Genomic DNA, 23,260 nt, shown 5'->3' with positions numbered 1-23,260 from the left:
AAATACTTTTCTTGAGCACACAGAGACAAACAATAGAGGAGCGTAATAAACAAAGCACTGGCCTGGGTTTGTCATTTTCACCCAGTGAGCTCATAATCAGCCTGATTAGAGAAAGATGACCACCAAAGCCATTACAGTTTTATTTGGTGCAGCTGAAGGATTAGTAGGAAGGGATTAATATGGTAAAAGGAGGCCATAAATACACAGCACTTTCCTTCTCCCCTTTTCTGTGCTTTAATTTCCTTCCCAGATCCGTTAGATTTGCCCTGACAATGCCCATAGGCATTATCCAGGCAAGAAGCTAAATGCAAAATGAGAGAACAGGCCACTGAAGACAATCACATCTCTAGACAATGCTAATGGTAGCTTAAATACATTCAAGCTATGAATATGTGAAAAATTCACATTTGAAATTGCTGTGCTGGTTAACAAAATGGCTCTATTAATGACAATTAACATTATGCATGTAGCACTACCATGTTGTTAACGTCATTATAGTGTGAAGGCTTTTATCGTGATTCGCCATGTAATGTTCTCAGTGTAGCCTTTGCCTTTACACACAGCGCTGAGCGGTGAATTTCATTGTCCTGGCTGAAAGGTGTGCGTGTGGGTGTGTGTGTGTGTGTGTGTGTGTGTGTGTGTGTGTGTGTGTGTGTGTGTGTGTGTGTGTGTGTGTGTCTTGATTGGTGGCCGCCTCCCTGCTGCAGGCTTCAGCTGGAAGCAGTCAGCTTGTTGCATCATCTACCACAATGATGGGACCGTAGAAGTTCCGTTATGCTGTTTAGGTGTGTGTGTGTGTGTGTGTGTGTGCGTGCATGGGGGTGATTCACCTCCAAAGCTTTTGTTCTTTCTCCTCAGCGTGATTTGTCTATGCAGACAGCGACGATGCCTCTAGCGTCTCATTCATTTACACAACAGCAGGTGTGTGTGTGTGTGCGTGTGTGTGTGCGTGTGCGTGTGTGTGTGTGTAGGTGCAATGCGAGGGACGACACACCACTGTGTCGGTGAAATCCTATACAGCCTGCTGTTGAATTATCATCAATGAGCAGCTCTCAGGCCACTCCTTATCTTGCATCATCAAGCTCACAAGAAAATCTACACGTTCCTGGGGGTTGATCAAATCATGTATAAAAATTTAATTACTTCTGCTTTTTTTTTTAAAGAATCTTTAAAATCTTAACAGTTTGATCTCTTCTGAAGAAGAGATTGACAGAGTGGTTAATCATGTTCCCAAGTGGAGGTCTACAGCCAGCCATCTCTCTGTAGCATGTTGGACATGATGGTTTTTCTGATGAATGGAGCCCAGCTCCCCACAGTCATGCATATTCATGTCTACCCGTGTTGACGTAAAGGTACTTAAAGCATGAATCGCCCCCTAGCCGCCTTCTCTGCCACGAAATTGTTAAGTCACTCCATTTTACAGACAGGTTACCATGGAGACACTTAAACAGTTCTCACAGCTTTCTTGCTGCTGAATCAAATATGGGAGAAGGCACTATGGGCCAACATATCTCAATGGTTAGTACTATCAGTTAATACACACTATACATCACGGAGAGGAGACAACATAGACACATCTCCAATCTCCATGTGTTTGTGTTAGGGTTACACTCCGCAGCATAATTATTTCATTCCAGTTAATTTATCGAGTTCACCTTTTTTCCCCCTCAGACAGTTTGATGGCATACATTTATGAGCTCAATACTTGGCCTTGGCTTGCCAAAATTGAGAGATTGTCATAAACACCACACACGGCCTAAAATCAAATAGCGACTGCAAAGTAATTGAATGATTCAATCTGCGAAGCACACACACACACACACACACACACACACACACACACACACACACACACACACACATCAGTTCACATTCATTTCACCTCCGAGCCGAATCTCAAATTACAATCTGAAAAGGCCCAAAGAGACCGCAATTGTTCTACCCCCCTCTCTCCTCAAATGGAGATCTACTTTAATCGCGTTGTTGGAGTGGAATACACACTCTCTCGTTAAATCTCCAGTCCTGACAGCACAGCGAGGGACGGACGAGTTGTGACATTTGATATTGGCGCAGTACAGCTGCTTCTAATTGGAGTGTGTCTGAAATAACATCAGCTGACAACAGAAGTGAGAAATCTATTGATGAATGAATTAGTGGCTCAGCATGACCATGATGCTATCAATGTGTTGTCTTTTTCTCCATTGGATTGGACAATGACCCAAAATAAGTGAACGCAGCAATTGGAAAATAACAGAACTCTTACATACACTGAATGAAGGGGAGCTCATAGGTTTATCCCTGCGGCCTAATCCGAAGTTATGACTGTGTTTCACCTCTCGGGCAGTGCTCGCACACCCACTTTGTGTGATAGCCAACTGTTATCGCTGCACCAAATGACCGCCCATTAATCCTGTCTCCCTGCCCTGCAGCTGAATCAAAGTTGAGAAGCGTGAGCGTGGGAGAGAAAATGTGGTGATCGTAAAACACGACCTGGACCGACTCCAAAAGGACCACACGACTGTGTGTGTGTGTGTGTGTGTGTGTGTGTGTGTGCGTGCGTGCGTGCCTGCGTGCGTGTCTGTCTGAAATCCTTTCTCAGCCTATGATAAAAAGGTATATTGTTATGGACCGGTTGCAGTCCTTTTTCTTGTTCTATTCCAGTTGGGCCAACTCAGTCTTATTCGAAAACAGGCCAATTATAGCTCGTTCAGCAGTATTCAGAGTGGCCATGTTGGTGAATAAACAGGTAATGAATGGTTTTAGCGAGTGAATGAATACATGAATATATAAAAGGGTTTTTGGTATTGGCTCTCTCTCTCTGTATGCGCTTGCTGGTGAGCCGTTTCTTTACCTCGAATGGCCAAGAATATGAATGTTATTTACTTAATGATGCATCCAAACCTTTACTTTGTCTGCTCATTAACACTGCGAGAATAGAGACACAGATGCCATGTTTTCAGTAATGATTGCACACAGTGAGGAGCTTTCTAAAAACACTTTTGGAATATTATGAAGTGCTCATATCTTCTAAGCCAAAGCTTCCCAGTCTCCGAGACACCATCCTCGGAAGTCAGTGCTTCAACTCAACTGGAATTTGACTGAATTGACAGACTGATCTCATGACATGGCGTATGTATGACACGCCAATTCGTATGCCATTATTGGCGTGTTATCAGGCTTTTCAGCGTGTTTATCAACACCGTTTGCCCTCCATTGACTTACATTACCTTGCGATAGCGTGTGAAGTTACACCGTAGCGAATAGTATGAAAGGGCGAAAATCTGCGTAGGGAGGTTGGTCGGGGTGGTGGATGGGTAAGCCCCAGGACTTTCACCCAGGAGACCGGGGATCGTGTCCCCCGTGTCACGTTTCCTAAACCCAACCGTTGGTTTCTTCTAACCCCGTTCTTCTTTTCCTAAATCCCAACCGGTTCTTCTTTTCCTAAACCCAACCGCATGTCACATGTCCTAAACTCAACCATCGCTTTCCTCTCGCGATAACACGGCAAGTGGCGATAACACGGCAAGTGGCGATAACACGGCAAGTGGCGTGTATGTTTACGTCCGCTTTATACAGCGTAGACATCCCACGCGGATAGCTATAATTGCGTATACATAACACGCCACTTGGCTTGGCGAGTATGTTTACACGAAGTCATGATGTCATGTTGGAATTAAAGATCAATGATGAAGTCAAATGTCCCCTCAAAGACAATAAAGGTTGAATTCTATTAAAGGATTGACTTATCCAAAATACAAAGCAACATATTCTCTCAAATACCCCATATAGTAGTTTTGGTTTTCATTTCTCCAGGTTTTGAGAAACCCCCACCGGGCTACAGTGTTAGCCAGATAAGAAGAAAAGGAGACTGTGTTGGTAGTTGTTATGAATTTATAGGGTTACACAGCTTACCCACATAGCCACAGTAGCTATGCCAGAATTGATCTGCATGTCCTCGAAAATGTACGCCGATTGCATGCCAGTCGTCTCAGTAATGAGACGAGGCGAAATGGAATTTATTACCTGTAACTCCAGTCATGTCTGTATGTGCAGCGCACTATCACTCCCTATCACAAAGTACATGAAGGAAAGTAAACCTGTGGGGAAACATAATTAAAGCATGTTACGCATATGCATCAGTCTAGTGTTACCATGGTGCTATCAACAGGTTAAATCAGAGGCTGAACTAAATATATAAAATAAAACCTTGGACTGCTGTGAACTCTTTGCTTCAAGTATGAATCCAGCTTGACGTTAACATTTGTCACAATGATCAAAGATGTAAGAGATGGACAGACCTCACTATGGACCACTCTCTCTTTCTCCAAGAACTAGTTGCATCTCAAGATTCATAGGTGGATATCTTCAAATCTCTGCACATTAAACAGACACTATGTGATACCACCAGATACTAACAAGTTAAAATATGTTGTGATTTGGGTGAACTGATCCTGTAAGAATAGATGGTAGATGACTCAGAGGAATGAAAAAAAGATAGCTTTTTCTTTCGTTTGCCCAAAATTGTTTCTTATCATTACACAGTGGCATGAAAATGTGTGCTTTCAAAAGACATTCTGCACTGAGTCACAGTCATCTTTGCCTTCACCGATAATGGGCATGTAGGCTACACTGATGTAGCATCGGCAGACTGATGAGTAACTCTCACAACACATTTCTGGATACGGAGGACGCTGACAATGGAGGTTCTGTAGAGAGACATGTATTTGCATTAATTAATGCTAATACATGTCCCTTCTAAGATCTGTTTCGTCTCAAAGAGTTGGCCCCTTTTTTTTTGGCTCATTATTAATCGCCCTGCAGCTAATATGTTAGTTATGCTTTTTACACACAATCCATTCATTCATGTATAATCCACAATGCCTTTTTAATCAAACAATGTTGTCCATCTGTTGCAGCCTCTTGAAGGTTTTTGTTAAGACCCAGCCCTGTGATGTGACAGCTTGAGTCAGAGCTGACTGAGGAGAGTGTAGCTGACAGCTGAAGCAAAGAGCCTGATTTCCTGCTTCAAATCTGCCCAAATGCCCCCCCTCCCTCAACCAACACCACCCATCTGGAAGAAACAGACGCCTGTTGGCATGGCAACCGTATGGGAATGTGTTTAATTTCTCTTGATAAGCAGTGCTAACAACACTACAACATAATAATGCTCAAGAGAAGAAAAAAAAAACGCCTTTCAAGCTGCTACCATGGCAATCGCTTTTGTAGAATTCTGTTTCCTTTGGTTGTATTTTTAATGTCAGGCAACACAAATACAAACCTGGAAAGCAGCTCCAGCAGAGGATGGTCTCACTAAATGTTGCTTGTGAGCAAACTGTGATTTATTGTCAAACTCTGAAACATTATGGGTGGAAATGAACCCCCTGAAGTTTCCTGATGTCTACCTATTTGTCATGGTCACCGTGTCTTTGACCACGTCTGCGCTGACAGGACTGCCAATGATAACGCACGAAAAAATTATGCAAATCTCCCATCGTGCTCGTCAGCAGTTCTTCTCGGCCGGGGCCGAGCTCAGCGGGCTGCCCTTTGAGCTAAATTCATTTCATTTATAGTTCATTTTCAAGTTGCCGCCTGCGCAAATAAATAAAATTATCTCTGCCACAGATATATCTACAAAGGCACAGAGCTGTAGCTTTTGCTAATTTTGGATTATGCTTCTTTTTTTTTTTTTTTTAAACACAGTTGCTGGCTCTAAATTTTCACCTCTTTGTCTTAAACACACGGCGACAATAATCCCCCCCACCCCCCTTGTGATGTCGAGGAGCCGTGTTTAAGCGTGATGTTTGTGCTGTGATTTGGTGGCTGCCCCGGGTCAAACAGCGCTGTCGTGTTTCGCCCTGCAGGCTGTTTTGCAGCTTTGTGGTTCTATCGAGCAGGGCCCGTGCATCAAGGGCTAGGTGGGGGAGGGAGGGAGGGAGGGACGGAAGGAGGGAAGGAGGGAGGTGGAGGAAAGCGAACAGCCTGAAATAGGAGCTGACATTCACCTGGATGCCCTCTGTAAGGAAAAGAAGTGAAAAAAAGGAGAAGGAGAAGGATCCCGAGGCTAGAGCGCGAGACAGAGAGCAGTGTGTGATTATGGTTACTAAGGCTACACCATGCGTCCCCGTTGGGAAGGGAGGGGCTTGGAGGAAGGTCACACGGCTGAGGTACAACCAGCTAAATCAACGCTGATGTGTAGAGTCCCCGGTGGCGTTGGGGTTGAGGAAATGTAGCCGTTTAGTTTGCTCAGGAGGAACATAGATTGTCGCTTAGAACAGGACCTTGCGCCTTTTGCCGTGGCTTATAGCACACCCTCTGGGCTGTAAATCCCTTTGAAACGCTACATAAAATAGGATAAAAGATGTGGACATAGATGAGGAGACAAGTATACGAGATAAGATTTCTTTTTGTGAGTTGTACGCCTTGAAAACATCCCCCCCCCCGAGGGATGGAGGTCACCTGGCATCTGTGTTCGCCGGTTGAGAAAGGGACCCCTCGGATAGCGAGCCTGCCCTGTGTTTAACTACCCGTGTCTCGATGGTCACCGAGGCTCAAATCCTTCTCCGCCTCTGTCTCTGATGTCTGTATCCCATAATGTCTTGGAAACAGACTGCCAAGCTTGAGCTGTTTGGAGAAAGGAACTGATGCAACATAAATATCAAGGCAAGGATTCTCTGTCTTTCTTCCTCCCCACACGCATACGCACACCGCAGGATGGAAATCAATAGCCTTTCAAGAGTGATTCAATGCAGAAACTAATGGAGAACAAACCCAATGCTGTAAAATCACCACTGACTCCTCACACACGCAGGGTGTAATGTAAAGGACTTGTGCTCAAGCACGCCGTCTGAGACTGCCCTACCCCGAAAAACGCTCCCACAAGTTGTTTGTTTAAACAGCAATCACGACTCATATTTCCGTTTATAGTGGCGGCGCCCTCTCCTGATTGTTACGGGAGCAAAGCAGGAAGTAAGGTGACAAAGTATAACCCCCATTTTCCATTGGGCACGTCTGTGCTGCGTTCCGGTTTTGTTCCGTCCTCCGCCACACCGGGAGCGTCTCAGAAGCGAAGCGTCTTCCTGCCCGACTCGCAGATTTTACTCTACTAAGTACTTTCCAGAACAATCACGTGTTTATTAAGCTAGTATCTACCTTCCACTCCAAGCACTCCTACAGTTAAACTCTTATAGACTATATTAGCCCTCCTACACAATCTGGACTGTGGTCATAACATCTACATCTTATAACTTATTTACTGTTATATATTGTTCTTAACGTATATAAATTTGTCAAGCAATTCTAATTCTATTGTGTTTACATTCTTGTATTTTCATAGTCATAGTTAATATTTAATAATAAGCTATTGTACTGTTCAATCCCTGCACTGTTCTCTTTTGCACTACCACCATTGCACACACTCTACCATAGCACCTTTAACTCTTTAAAGTGATTTTTATAACCTTTTATAACTCTTTAAATTTCTGAGTGATTTTTATGTATGTGTGTTTGTTGTGTTATGGTTGTCTAGAAGCTACTGGATGCCTAATATTTCCCTCAGGATGAATAAAGTATCTATCTATCTATCTATCTATTGTGTTTTTCTACCTCCAAGGTGAATCTCTCATCGTCAGTGGTGTTGAAGAGGAGACATATACGATATTGGGGTGGGGTGGGGGGGGGGGCAGTGTTTGGGTAAATTGACTGGATACTCTCGCTGTTTCACTTGCTGCCCGGTTGTCCAAACGCCGCGCTGCTCGCGTGAAAATAGACCTGTCACGTATCTTTACAGGAGCGGATCGGAGAGCTGCTTCATGCATGCATCCGGAACGCAGACGCGCCCAGTGGAAAATAAGGGTATAGAGCGCCAAATTTGGCATAAGGAGTTAGGTTGGGGTTGTGGATAGGTCAAACAAACACTCAGACGACAGCGGTTCGTGTCCCATTTGAAAATAAAAGTCAACGGCAAGTTTTGTTTTTCACTTAACGGAACAAACGGAGCTACATCACATTCTCCTTTACATGCGTTACCTGGAAGTTAAGTAACTTAACAGATGATTCTAACCCAAGCCATGATCTTTTACTAAATTTAAGCAAGTAGGTTTTGTTCCTAAACCTAACCAAACTGCGACCACCGCTTCATTACGTTAACGATATGTTGGTAACCGCCACCGTTACGTTTAGATACAAGGATGGAAAACGCTCCTGTTGGTCGTTTTAGAGGGTAAGAATAAACAACCTATATCGTCCTATTCAAGGGGGTAGGTTTTTGTATGTCTTTATGTCTTTATTTATGTAAAGGGAATTATTATTATTCTGTATTGTTCAAAACTTTATGCATATTCAAAACATCACACGTTTCGGGATGTTTTTTTTATGAATCATGTACATGAAAAACAAATCTGTTAGAGAATGAGACCTCGGTAAAGCCATAAGGGTAACACTTTACTTGAAGGTATCTACATAACTGTCATGAACACATGACACTGTCATGAACACATGACACTGTCATGACATGTGAACCCTAACCCTAACCCTATATTTTTATAATTTGATTGTGCTTCTGTCTTTATTGCTAACATTTATTATTATTACAAATTGAATTACTTGCCTCAAGATTTTAACATGATAATACACATGCCATTGGTTTTATGCATTTTACTAACAGTGTGGTTTTATTCTATGATGTATTTTAAATTATTTATGGTTATTTATTGTGTGGCACTTTTTACTTTTTAAAGCACTTTTAAACACAGCACTTGTTACTAATTTTTAATGGTATGTGTATATTTTTTAACCTCAAGGGCAAGTAATTCAGACAGTATTTTAGACCCTTTATATGTTTTTATTTTAATTTTTGAGGTTAAATAATATGTCTTTAATATTGGGATAGAATTTCTTTTGTTTTGCGACACCGGGCTATTTATTTACACAACTCTATATATATATATATATATATATATATATATATATATATATAATATTGGGATAGAATTTCTTTTGTTTTGCGACACCGGGCTATTTATTTACACAACTCTATATATATATATATATATATATGTATATATATATTTTTTTTTTTATTATTATTTATTTATTTTACTTATTTATATTGTAATGTCTCTAGGAGAGAGACCAGGGCAGGTGTGGAGGTGACCTGTTATTTAAAGTTGTAATCTCCCGCTGTCCGTCCTGTCCAGTGGTTCTTTTAACCTACTTTTAATATCTGGCCTTCTTTTAAACAGCTTTTATATAACTAAACCTGGTTTTTTAAGGAGGTTTTTAAGTGTTTTATTCACACCAATGGTCCCCTTGTGCCCGTGCCCCTCGCAGCACCCATCCATCTAACCCTAACCATAACTTTTCATGACAAAAATCGAATGACACTTACTAAAAGAAGTGTTATGTCATAAACGTTTATGACTTGTTTATAATGTTTATGACACGTTCATGACGTGAAGTGTCATGCCACTTTTATGTAGATACCTTCAAGTATAACCGCCATAAGCTTCAAAGTTTAAATCTACATAAAAGACATGGAATCACAAGAAATCACATCTTTATTTTTCATGCTCCTGTTGTGTTCTTTAACCCTCCTAATGTTGCAAAGTAGACACAGTTATTGCTTTGAGCCTCCTGAACAGTTATCATTTCACTTTTTTTCATATTTTTGAGGGGGACAAATATACTTCTTCTACATATTTTTTATTTATTTGTTTGGGGGGGGATCTACGCCTATGGTTGTATGGTTTGGAGAATTTGTTGTCCTTGTCACCTATTATTTTCCAGGATAATAAAAGGCAGCAGCAAATAGCCAGCATAAGACACATACAGTATGAATGGACAAAGGAGCTCTTGTTTAACTTGATTAAGAAATGTGGCCATCTTTCTTCTGGACATTGATTGGGCTCAACGTCTGACTAAGCAGCTCCCCATTAACTGTAAGGGCACTTTATGTGCATGCACATTCATCTTGGGCAGAAAGCTTCCCTCCCCTCTAGGCTCAAAGCGCTGATCCCCTCACACTGTGGGGTGACGTGATTGAAAGCCAGACAAAACAAGACTTCATTTGGAGAGCGAGCCGTAGCGTAACACAATCATTATCTTTGCTACGAACACATCATCGGCCTCGTCGTTAGCGTCATTCTCCATTTAGGGTCCCTTACTGGATGAACAGTGTTTTTGCTTCTTCCTAGAAATCTGTTCGTCACGCAGAAATGTATTAATAACCTCAGTTGTTGATAGAGCTGCAAAGATGAATTGATTAATCAATTAGTTGTCAACTACTAAATGAATAGCCAACTATTCTGATAATCGATTAGTTAAAAATTCCAGCTTGTTACATTTGAATATTTTCTACTTTCTTCACTCTTTTGTGAGAGTAAACTGAGTATTATATGAGCTGTGGACAAAACAAGATATGTGAGGACGTCATCTTGGGCTTTAGGAAAAACCGATCGACATTTTTCACCATTTTCTGACAGTTCATAGACCATACAACTAATCGATTAATCGAGAAAATATTCGTCAAATTAACAGACATTGAAAATAATCTTTGAATTTACAGTTTCTGTGTAATCATCAATGTAGAGGGTATTTATCTGTTTTAAGCACTGGAGTGTTTCTACCAGCTGAAGGAAAAGATGAGCACTTTTCTGAATAAATTACAACTGAGATCATGTGTGTAGATCATATATTTATTTGCCTTTGCAAGAACACTGTGGTTCCTCTTCTCTATGTTTATGTGTGATATATCAAGTTAATAGTAGCCTGTGCAGGTATATCACCTGCAGTGGTGGAATGTAACTAAGTACATTTACTCAAGTACTGTACTTAGGTACATATTTGAGATACTTGTACTTTACTTGAGTCTTTTCTTTCCATGCTACTTTCTACTTCTACTCTGATACATTTCAGAGAGAAATATTGTACTTTTTACTCCACTACATTATTCTGACAGCTTTAGTTCCTAGTTACTTTACAAACTAAGATTTTTTCATGTAGTTTACAAAATACAATTTATTATTATAAATTAAACTACCCAACAATATAATGGTCTAAAAGTACGGCTGAAATGATTAGCCGATTAAACACAGAACTGCTTTGATCATTGTCAGTCTCTTAAAATGTAAGGATTTTTCTACATTGAGTACTTTTAGTACTTTAAGTGCATTTGCCTGATTATACTTACATACTTTTACTTAAGTAACATTTTCAATGAAGCACTTTTACTTGGAACAGAGTATTTTTTACAGTGTGGTATTAGTACTTTTACTTAAGTAAGGGATCTGAATACTTCTTCCACCTCTGGTCACCTGCTATGATGCATAGAGTGGAGTGTGCAATCTTATATGCTGACAGTGCCACTCTGGAGGCTTTTTTATTATTAAACTTGATCTTTTGGCAGGGTTAAGTGCTGCCTGTGCTGTCCTATAAGTGCAGCCAGTCACTGGTCCACACACCCTTGAACAACATTTCTGTCCACCAGGGGTGTCAATCCACTAAAGCTGTGGGCAAAGTTCCTGCAGCTGTATATCATGCAGCTCCAAAAGGCTGGTTCCTGATTTTCTTGGGACACGAAGGGCATAGACTCCTGAGTCCTGCCTGCTAACATGCCACTTGTTCAATGTGCAAAAGGATTAGCTGCAAGTCATGACAGACCAGAGGGATTGTGGATATTGAATGCAACTCCGATGGGATTTTTTGGGGGTATGGCTGGAGGGGTTTTGCTTGCAGTTACAGAAATAAAAAAGCAAGTTTGCAAGATGAGTTTGGATTCACGTGTGCTCAAAGATGGCGAGTGCCTACACCTTCTACCTTTCGCCTAGAAAACCTTTTTTCCCCAAAAAATGTTACCAGGGATGTGCTTTTTTTCGTGTTTATAGTTGGTGAAAAGAAGATAAAGTCAGACCGGTTGTCTCTTTAAATCAAGCTGCAGTGTTGATGTGCCCTCAAGCTGAAATGGTAAGAACCATTTCCACCTCTGCGGCAGGGAGCCTGACCAAATCGGCGCACTAGAGCGCTTGAAACGTGATTCTCATTCTCATGGTCACTTGTGGTCTATGGTCGCCTGCACTCGTGGAGAGGAAAGCAATTTGTCAGTCTTTTTCTATGGGAGTTTGTTTCTTTTTTACCCTCCCTGCGCATCTCGGAGACATTATTTAATTTTTATTTCCCTCTCTTTTTTTTTTTGTTCCATCCGCAGAACTCAGTGGCAGTCGCCTCAATCCATTTACCGCTGGCTGGTACGCCTATCTCCTCCTCTGCTGCGTTGCAATCTGTTGATAACTCCACTTGCAAGCTGCAGTTTATTGTGTTTCGCAATGGGAAACTCTTCCCTTGTACGGGGAATTCGTCCAACCTCGCAGACGATGGGAAGCGTAGGAGCGTTTCAACACCAGTTGCTTTCACCAAATTAGGTAAGAGGAAAGCCATGTTTATCACCATGCCTGTGATGTCAACGCAACTGCACTGTACACTGCCGACATGCTTACACACACACAGACACACGCAGTCCATCAGTTTGTTCTGCGCAACATGTTGAAACAGCTTCGCAGCCATAGTATGCATGTTGCCCAAAAAAAAATAATAATAATCAAAGCTCAATCACTTTCTGCTACTGTTTATTGAATTTAAAATGAATTGAAATGGCTGCATGCATGTTGCACTTCACTGCTGCATTTCTATTTCTATTATGACATTAAAGTTCATATACAACACTCCACACAACAGCGTGTCAACTGCTGTAACAGCCTGACACGTTAATGTCGCGCGAGTTAATGTGCGCGCCCGTGTCCAGGGTTCTTTTTTTTTTTTAGCCACATACTGTATATTACACTTCCAGACGTTCCACTTGGTTTCACTAATTGAACGTCTTGGCTTTTTTTTTCTCTTCCTTGCAGATGGGTGCAGCCTCGGGAGCGCCGTGCACTCCGTTACTATTGCTCTCAGGCACTTCGCACTGGGTGTAGACCCCACCGCAGCCTATTGGGATTTTGACCTGCTGGATGGACACGGTGGCTGGAGGGCAGAGGGCTGCCACATAACAGGCTCCGGGGGCAACACGACCACCATTCATTGCACCCATCATAATAACTTTGCTGTGCTAATGGTGAGTAGTCTTGTGGTAGCCTATACCAGTGTCATTCATTCTTAACAAACCGCCATGCCTCCTCCCCCCCCCCCACACACACACACACGCACACACACACACACACACACACACACACACACACACACACACACACACACACACACACACACACACAAACAAACAAACAAACAAACAAACAAACACACACACACACACACAACACTGTTTATAGGGCCTATAATGGACCAAATGCATCTTCTTTTTTTCACCATGGACTAGACGGGAGTCACGTGTTTTAAGAGGCACTTGATGCAGGGACCTTTTTCTTTAAAGGCGTCTTTTATTGTTGCTCCTCAGCAGATGGGGAAAAAGGATTTGTCAAATGCGCCACGGGGATTTATTGGCTTTGGAATAGGATATGCGCCACGCTAAACGTCCGTCGTCCGTCCCCCCCGTCCCCCCCCCCCACACACACACACACACACACGCACACACACACACACTATATCCTGGAAATGAGAAGTTGCGTGTGTTGTAGCTATAGTCTGCCACCCTTTTTTTTTCTTCATCCAAAAAGCAGCACAGCATAGCAATAGAAGATCGGCTCAAGAGAAGGAGCGCCTTGTCAGGAGCTATTCGCCTCCGAGCGCATGTGGTGTGCTAATTGGTTGCAACCATCGGCGAGCAAAAAAAAAAAAAAAAAAAACCCCAAACAAGAACCAAATGTTGGACTGTAAACCATAGCGTCGTTCATCCGTGTCGCTCAAGTTGGTCTCGACGCCGCCGAGATGCCTTCTTCTCCTTCCTCTTCCTCATCTTCTCCTTCTCCTGACGACGTCCCCGTGTTCAAATTGATTTCATGAGGATAATACCAAAAGCGCAATGGCATCGCATCGCCCAGTCGCTCCATAGAGCCGCTGCGCCGCCTGCCTGGTCCGCTTCTTTTTTTTCTTTTTTTTTTTTTTTTGGATGAAAAGAAATCCTCCGGATGTTTACCGAAGAGTGGGATTCGTTAGACTGGGAGGTCAGTGTCTCAGTAGAACATGGAAAAGTGTTTGTGCTTGAGATGTTGCAGCTTTCCGAGTTGCCTTTTTACCTGCATATTTTATGAAGCCGCTGTTCAATTCCGTTGTTCGTGTGTGGAAATAATGTGGCTCGAGAGGAGAAAAAAAAAGCCGCATAGGAATGAGAAAGAGTGGGATACAGCTGTGGGGGGGGGGGGAAGCGGCATAGAAAAACGGCATGGGGTGCTCTGGGGGAGAGAGTGGGGTGTCTGTGGAGAATACTAAGCTGTTGTCAGATGGAGAGCAGATGTCAGATTGTCATTGTGCATGTATTTTTCTATCCAACGCGGGGCTTTTGGGGAGGCGCACCGTCAATGGGCACCTTGTGGCTGTCGGAATAAAGCGAAATCGGCAGATTTGTCAAATATTCCTGGCAGCAGATTCATGATTTGAACTTCAACACACGTCCGACAAGTAGAAGGCAGTCATAGCGATGGTGGAAAGCCGTCACAGGAATGTTCACATTCACATCATACGCTCTAATGCCAGCGTTTGCGCCGGGGATTGCGCGTCTACTAATGCAGTCACCACACCCGCCTGGTCTCTGCAGTGCCCGAGAAAAGGACCCTTATTTACGGACTTGTGACATCATTCTCCTGTATATGACCATTACAGCATTGTATAGGGAGGCTTCTGCAAGTACTAAACCTGTTGCATAATTTCTTCATGTCAAATGGAGAGGAGTTGCCTATTACTGCCTGGCTGCAAGTTGAATTTTTTTTTTTTTTTTTATTTACAGTATGCACAACTAAGGCGCTTCCAGCCATCAGTGAAGCTCTCACGAGTTACAAATGAGTGCACTTTAAATAACATTAATGCTGCTTTGGTGTTCTGAAGGAAAATCATGGTAACAAGTTACCAAAGTCTCTATATTCGACCAAAGTTTGACATCTGAGCTGCTGTGACAATGATCCAAAAGGTGGCTGTGTTTTAGCATTTTCTGAGTGCAAAGTATGCTTTGTGTCCTGATTTCAGCGGTCTCGTCAGTATTTCATTTAGCTGTATCACCTGCCCTGCTTCTAAGTGATACAGCTGATTTCCTCCTTAGATAATCTGTGTGCAATATATACAGTGTAAGAATCCATCTCATGGTGCATCTGTGATGAGCTAACTGTCAGAGGGTTAGCCACAAAGCACGACAGCTTTGAAACATGAACAGTGCAACAGATTCCAAAATCATTTCAAAGAATATGTGGGGGGGGTAGTAAGATGCCTGAAAGGCACCATGCATTTCAATATGCAATATCCAATTCCTGTTGATCTAGACCCTTTCAAAGTCAGTTCTCATGAGGCATGTGCGTATGTGCCTGTGCGTGTGTGCGTGTGTGTGTGTGGAGATGATTAGTCTCCAAATAGCATGACAAACCAATACAATTTGTCCCCGGGGACTGAGGTTTGGGATATAGGAAAGTACTTTAATGAGAATCTTTTTGACTTGGCGCAGAAAGAATTACATGGTAGAGAATCTCCCTCCCCTGGCTTTGTGATCAGAATGCCAAATAACCGACTTGGGGTGGGACGTGTGGGGAAAAACTCAACAGCAAAGCTTTTGTTTTCAGGCGTATTTTCACACTCTCCCTGCCGTGGATTTGAAAGCTCAGAAGGTGTAAATAAATGCATCTTTTAGTTTTTCTCGCATTAGAAGGCAGGTCAATGACTGACCTGTTACTCAGTGATACAGATTGTCTCAGATGTGGGTCAGGTAGTTTGTTTAGGATTTGTTCTTCTTCTTCTTCCTGCACTGAGCTGAAAGTTGAAGCTGTTAAAAAGTGGCCGTTCCAGATTTCAGCACCGGGGACAGTTCCCTGTCTCCCTCCTTATGTCCCACCTCCTCCTCAGCAGCCTCGTGTCTGTCTGAAGGGAGGGCTGACTCAATCATTTACAGCAATGCAGCATCACTCATCATCTGTCTTCATCTCAGTGAGAAGTCTCAAACCCCCCCACCCCCCCACCCCCCTCAACCCCCTTTTAACCCCCTCCAAAAGACACACCTCTGTTCTGCATCCACACTGTGTACTGTATGTTCTTAATGGCTAATTCTGTTTATTTATGTATTCATTGAGGAGATAACGTAGATGAAGAAGTCCCTGCATTTGATTTGCTGCAATCAAACTGTTTAATATGCAGGAACAGACCTTTAGAACGAGAGACACACAGAGGGGGTGGCTGGCTTTTTGTAAGTATCCAATCATAACAAAGGCCCTAAGGCCATGGTCCAATAAGGGAAGAGCTGTTCAGACATGTATTCCCATACACTGTACAGAATGTGATGAATATGTGAAGTGAAGTGGATACCTGGAAACAGAAGGGCTCCTCTAGTGATACTTTACATCTGCATCACAGTTACAGTAGACCAGGTGTGAGTTAAACATGGTACAGTCTCATACAGTGTGGATGGAGTGGGTATTGGTGATGATGGTTTGCAGGGAATAGAATAAAAAAGGCAGATAAAGAGAGAGAAAAAGAGTTAGATTAGTCCAGTGGTGGAAGACGTATTTAAATTATTTACTGCGCGTCAGACGGTTCTGGCCTCTCCTGTCCACCATTAATTCCTGACAATGGACACCTCGTCGGGCATTACCCTACTTATACCATGGTCACTTGCCATATACAATTTTTTAAGAACATTCATTTATATTTTGGATGCGTTTTACAATAAAATCTAAAGTTTTTTCTAACAATAACTCCGTTTCCTTGGCTAGACCTGAGGGTTTGACTAATACCAGGAACAATCTTTCTCAACGCATGAGGTTCTTATGCAATTCAAACGTTGTTCACTGCTCCAGTAAATTGGACGGGCCTTAGATACGACTTATCACGCTTAGCAACGGGAGATATTTATATAGTCCGCTCAGCTCATAGAACCCTTCAGCTCAGACAGCTACGCTATGCTAGCAAGATTCAAAGTCAATAACGTGTATGGTTTGCAATCAATAAATATAATTTGACAGTATGTTTACCAGCAAGACAAGCTAGCTATCCAGCCATGTTATTGTCCCTTACCTACTGCACCTTTAATGTAGCGCGTTAATTTAGAACCGTAAACAGTCAGTTTAACCGAAACTCCTTTAGTAGGTGTCCTTTATAACTTTTTTATGGACACCCTGCAGCCATTCAAAATGGAAAAAGTATTCACCCAGACCATGGTTTAATGTAAAAAAAAATAGCCTGAAAAGTGAAAGTCCTGCATTCATAATACTGGATACTTTTACCCATTTGGGCCTTTAACAGTTATTTAAATGAATCCAACTGACAAGTTTAGTCAGGGAATTTCTCTTTTGATGGAACTGCTAACAACTCATACACATTTAGGTGGCCTAAAATTACACTATGCTGTTCTGTAAGGGGTCTTAAGCCAAAACGTTTGGGAACCACAGATTTAAACATGTGTTTTTTAAGTAAAATCTTGATTTTAAAAAAGAACAAATAACTAACTTGAGCTGTCAAGTGAATGTAGTGGAGTTAAAAGTACAATAGTTCCCTCAGGAATGTTGTGAAGTAGCATAACATGGAAATACTCCAGCAAGGTACAAGTACCTCAGAATTGTACTTATGCACAGTTAGGGCTGGGGACCGAACTTCGATACTTTTTAGGCACCGACCGAATTTCCTCCATAGTATCAAGTATTGAAAAACGCCTCGTCATTCATTACCAAATGAGTAAATCTCATCAGCATCAGTGAGCCAATAAACATGCAGCGTGCTTGTACCAAGATCTAATAATGCTTTTGATTGGCTGTCTAACGTTGCAGGAAAAACACTACGTTATGCACAGAGACCGAGGTCATGTCATGTGTGTTGTATTTTGAGACTTTGTCTCTTAAATTACTTAAGTCAGTTTTATTGAAGAAATTCACAAGTGGTCCAGACTTTAAGTTTAAGTTAACTTTTAGTTGCTGCTGTTTTTTGTTGCAGCGTTTTTAAACATATTTGTCGCTTTTCAACGTTTTTAGAACACTTTTTTTGACGTTTTTTGCATTTTATTTTTTTTATTATTATTCTTCTTTATTTCTTATTACCCCTAGTTTTACACTTATTTTTGGAATTTATAGTTGATAAACCTCATTTATATGAAATTATATCTAATTTTTGTGTCAAAAAAGCAGGAATTATGAATCATTTTGACTAATAAGATCAGAGGATGTTTATGGATAATCACAGACAGTTTATGGATATTGTTATGGATAATCACGGACTGTTAAGTCAGGATAATGCTATAAAATTGAATAAAACACCCAAAAGTAGTGAGCAGATTCTTAATATGACTTGTGAAGGGCTTTTTAAGGAACTATCCATCCATGTTATTTTTGGGCAACTAGGATGAAAAACAAAACAAATTTCTGTTATATAATCTTTGAAAACGGGTCAAATTTGACCCAAGGACAGCAGGAAGGTTAATGTCAAACCATTGCTTTTTTATTTCTGTCATGGTACGGCATCGACAGCTGTCCCCCATACTAGACTACTGACTTCAATAAATCTGGCTCGCAAATGGAGCAGAACAGGCAGCCTGATATAGCCTTTTTGTAATACAATATTATGAAAATATGAAAATGTTCTAACATGAGGCCCACTGACCTCACTTCTCATTCTGAGAGTGGTCTCAGGAGTATCTGCTGTTTTAAACTCGTCAAACAGACCACAGCTCACTTGTCTTCGCTGCTGCGCCTCCGCCTTGAACCAAACCAACCAAGACCGGATCCCATCTTGATACATTAGTTCTGATTGGCTGAGCCTTCTGCAGGCTCCATACCAGTGTGACATGACTGCTGACTGCTAGAGCTGACCACGAGGTCTTGTCTCCCATACAAAAGAACACAATGCAGCAGACTGTTAGAAACAACATATCAGCTTTACTTTGTTTTTTTTTGGTGCAACATGTTTATTGCCTACTCAATGCCTTTTATTGTCACTCAAGAGGTAGTAACTTGGAGGGAAGGAAGGAAGAAGGGATGGTAGATAACGTAGAGAAGATCAAATTAGAAAGCCTTCTGTGCTTCAGTGGAGAGGAAACACCAATTGATTGTGATTGCGCTCTTTAAAAAACATCCTTTAAAGGGAGTTGTTTACTCAAATTCATTCCACATTTGGTGCTTTCTTGTTGAGCAATTATGGTTAATACACACACTGTAAGTTGTGCAGGATACGTGTTGCTAATTGAAAATAACCTCTTGGGAACTTTCAGATCTTCTGTAGCTCAGACACAGTGTTTCTTCTTGTTTATTTGTCTATTTTTTTCTTAGCATATGGCAATCTCCGAGCTGTGTGTCCTCATTAGTCCTTTGTCCACATCCTTGCTCAAGGCGGACATGAAGAGACAACAAGCCAGTTTTCATCATTCGCCCACAAGCTGGCTCTGGCTCCAGCGGGGTTGACTTTATCCTCATGCCCTGGACTTTTCTATCTCTGAGACATTTTCGTGCTAAAGGAGCTTTGGTGTGTGTGTTTAAGGAGATGAAGGGATTTACAGTTATAATGACGATGACCAGATATACAGCAGCGTCTCACAGCGTTGTGTTGGCATGTTCTGTTGATATGCATTGTAGTGGGAGGAGGAGAGGGAAGAGGTGATGACAGGCTGTGATATCAACAGAGTGGGCTGATGCATTGTGGTTGTGTATTGGCTGACAGTTGATTTAAAAGGGCACTATACAATATGCACCTCTTAGGCTACATTGACACTACTACATTTTGGTTTAAAAACCAATATAAAAACAAATTTGCTACATTTAGTTCTTGTGTCCACACTACTCTGGCATTTCTGAGCTCCTAAGACGGAGACATTTGGATGATTGGTTTGAAAATTCTGGGGTCGCTTTGTATTCTGGATTCTTTTTTTTCTTAAAATTATTTTTTCGGGCATTTTAGACCTTTATTTCCATAGGACAGGTGAAGACATGAAAGAGAGGGGGAATGACACGCAGCAAAGGGCCGCAGGCCAGAGTCGAACCCGCGGCCGCTGCGTCGAGGAGTAAACCTCTACATATGTGTGTCCACTCCACCAACTGAGCTAACCCGGCCACAAACAGGGACTTTTCAAAACGCTGATGCACGTCAGTCAGTCTTATCGGTTCAGTAGCCTCCCATACCTTACAGTAACAGTTCCACCTCTCCGTCGGTCCAAACTAATAAATCCCTGGTCTTACTTTTCGCCATTATTGTTCTTTCTCCAAAGTATTTCCATAATTTCAACTTCTACATCCATGATTTTCAACCACAGAGTAACGTCAGACAATCTGCTTGCTGTTTACACCAGCATGTGCAGGCCCGGTGTATACGAATGGTCATGTAATATGCAATATGTGTTGTCAGACATGTAAATATGGATGGAGATTAGTTCTGCGACTGGAGCTTAAACTCTTGTGTGGACGGAGATCGTATTTGTCCCAAATGCTGCTTAAAAATGAAAACGTAGTAGTGTAGATGTAGCCTGAGTCTCTGGAGAAGAGGAGTGAATTGGCAACCTTGCTGTAACGACAAGCCTCCAGGAAAAGTCACTGCTCCTGGCTGAGAAATAATATTTATATATAGATATGTGTTAATCAGTTGCAGGTAGATGGATTTTGTTACCTTCAGACAGAGCCAGGCTAGCAGTTTCCAGTTTATGCTAAGCTAAGCTAACCATCTGCTGGCTTTAGTTTCATGTTTAACAAAACAGACGGAGAGATGTATTGCTCTTAACTCTCGGCGAGACAGCGATTGAGTGTTGAACTATCCCTTAAACTTGATTTTGGATAAAGAAGGTTGGGAAAATGAGAGAGGCCTCCTCTTTATACATAATAAATATTTTATAAATGTGAAACAGGATTTTCTGTGGATGGAGAGTAAACCACAAATCTAACTGAAACTAACCAACCACATAGCTTTACAGGATATAAGTAATCAGTAATGCATAATGTGTTGTTTGTGTTGGTGTTAAACTTTGTCATAATTAAGCAGCTTGAGCTAAGTCTTAGAGTAAATGCTACTTATTTGCCGCCCATGTAGCATCAGCCACCTTTCACCCTTTACCTCACTTGCATTTGTTCCAAACGTGGCAGCTGCCAGACGAGCACTAACCCACCTCCATCAGGCAGCCATGCAGCCTCCTCTAACCAGGCGCTGACTCAACCGCTTACACCCAGGCTTAGCGGTGTGCTCTGCTGTGTGAACTTACCGCACATGAGTGGAGGTTTGGATTAGGTTAATATTTAATACTTGCACTCATGTTCCATTTGTGAACATTAACTTAAATTTGATGTCAGGCATGATTACCTTAGCACATGGGGATTGCTGTGTGTGTGTGTGTGTGTGTGTGTGTGTGTGTGTGTGTGTGTGTGTGCGTGCGTGCGTGCGTGCGTGCGTGCGTGCGTGCGTGCGTGCGTGCGTGCGTGCGTGCGTGCGTGCGTGCGTGCGTGCGTGCGTGCGTGCGTGCGTGCGTGCGTGCGTGCGCTGAAACCACATTCCCACTGCAGACATTCTTCTGTTGCCGCTGTTCTGATCTACAGACTTGCTGTGGTGTGAAAGGGGAAAGGTTTGGCTCATCCAGCAGTCCCCGCTGCACTCTCAAAACAGATTGCTGTTGGCTAATAACCTGACATGTGATGCATATTGTTTTCTCCCTGACCAATGAGTTCAGAGCTCACAGACCACCATTTCTCTCCGACATCAACAGTTTTGCCCTGGCATTGCTGGAGTGAGCCAGTACGTAGCTATTGGGCCTTTTTCACTGACGCTCTGTATTGGACGCTCTATTTTTAATGCAGTGTGTATACCTCTTTTAGCACAGGATACAGATTGCATTGCTTTAACCTAATGTTCAATTTATGTATGTGTCCCAGCTAAGTGTATGACAGATTATAATAGTGCTGCTCGCAGCAGAAGCAGTTGTTGCACTTAATGTGTGTGTGTTTGCGTAAAGAAAATTAATAGGCTATTGAATGGTCTCATGGTTTTGATGTTGTTTATATACAGTCACTGATTAAATGGCAGGGGAAACTATGTTTTTTTTTTTTTTTTTTACAAGCAGGCTTTATGAAACATAATGATGTAGTCACATTTTTGATTTGATTTTCAAGTTGATCATTTTGGCACACTATTTCTCAAACAATTAGTGAGATATGAACACTTTGATTTTTTTTTTTTATAGCAATACTGTGTGGACTCGCATACATCTACTGCACCGTCTTATGATTAGTCACACATGATTCAAATCAAACAGGTCCTGCTTGTCCTTTTTGCATGTGAAAGAGCCCATCTGACATACATGATTCATGTCCTGGAACGCTGTCGGTACACACAGTCTCGACCAAACAGGACACATCTGATCTGAAACTGTCCATGTTCAAATGTCCCCCCCCCCACCCCCCGCTCTTTCTCACCAGCTGTTCCCTAGTCGACAGTGCAACCCTCTGTGAACCCTGGAGACAGCTTGGTTGAAACGAGGGCATGCCGTGTACACAGCCGCTCTCTCTCTCTCTGTCTGTCCTTCCCCTCTCTCTGCCTCTGTTTGAGTTTCTGCCACTGGCTTTCAGTTGGGTTGCAATATTCATGCGCTGCATTTAACTGAACCGGACAGCAGCTCATTTGCACAATGCTGGGCAGTCTAGACAACACACATTAAGAGCTTATTTTTCCCTCTATTGGGGCAGTGTAGAAAGTGATCCTGTGGCTGGCTGGCTGGCTGGCATGTCCACCTCTGTTGTCAACCAAGACGGCAGCTCCCAGAATGCTCGCCTCTGCTCTGCCCCTCCATTTCACTGCTGCTGCTGCCGCCAGGTCCCGATTAGCAAAAGTATATCAGCACAAAAACAGGAACGGCCGAAGGTTAAAGGCGACAGTCATTTTCATAACAGACTTGGACAAATTAAGCTCTGGCAAGTGGTTTTATTATACATCATGGCCTTTTCCGCCACAACCAATCATGATTACCATGACCTTTGACGTTTATCCTCATGACCATACCACTTTGTAAAAGCATATTCTTCTCCTCAGCATACAAGGAGAGTACAGCCTTGCCCTGCGGTTGCGTCTTTTTAAAATCTGCTGTAAGGGCATGGAGCTGCTGCTGCTGCTGCTGCTGGTTGCTAGGCTTATAATTAGGGAGTAGCTATTGATGCAATGTGGCCCC

General features: G+C 42.3%; 1 protein-coding gene across 1 annotated transcript in view; it reads left to right on the top strand.

Annotated features, from left to right (window-relative positions):
* LOC116039357 (adhesion G protein-coupled receptor A3) overlaps positions 1-23,260 on the top strand; it is a 204,280-nt gene that overhangs the window by 131,711 nt on the left and 49,309 nt on the right. Inside the window, exons 13-14 of the mRNA XM_031284117.2 lie at positions 12,200-12,413; positions 12,897-13,105. Of these exons, the coding sequence (XP_031139977.1) occupies positions 12,200-12,413; positions 12,897-13,105 (423 nt within the window). The remainder of the gene's footprint in view (positions 1-12,199; positions 12,414-12,896; positions 13,106-23,260) is intronic.

This window comes from Sander lucioperca, chromosome 15 (assembly GCF_008315115.2).
Source record: "Sander lucioperca isolate FBNREF2018 chromosome 15, SLUC_FBN_1.2, whole genome shotgun sequence".
In the NCBI taxonomy this organism is placed as follows: Eukaryota; Metazoa; Chordata; class Actinopteri; order Perciformes; family Percidae; genus Sander; species Sander lucioperca.
Note: the sequence above shows the minus strand (reverse complement) of the source record. Positions and strands in the feature narration are given on the sequence as shown.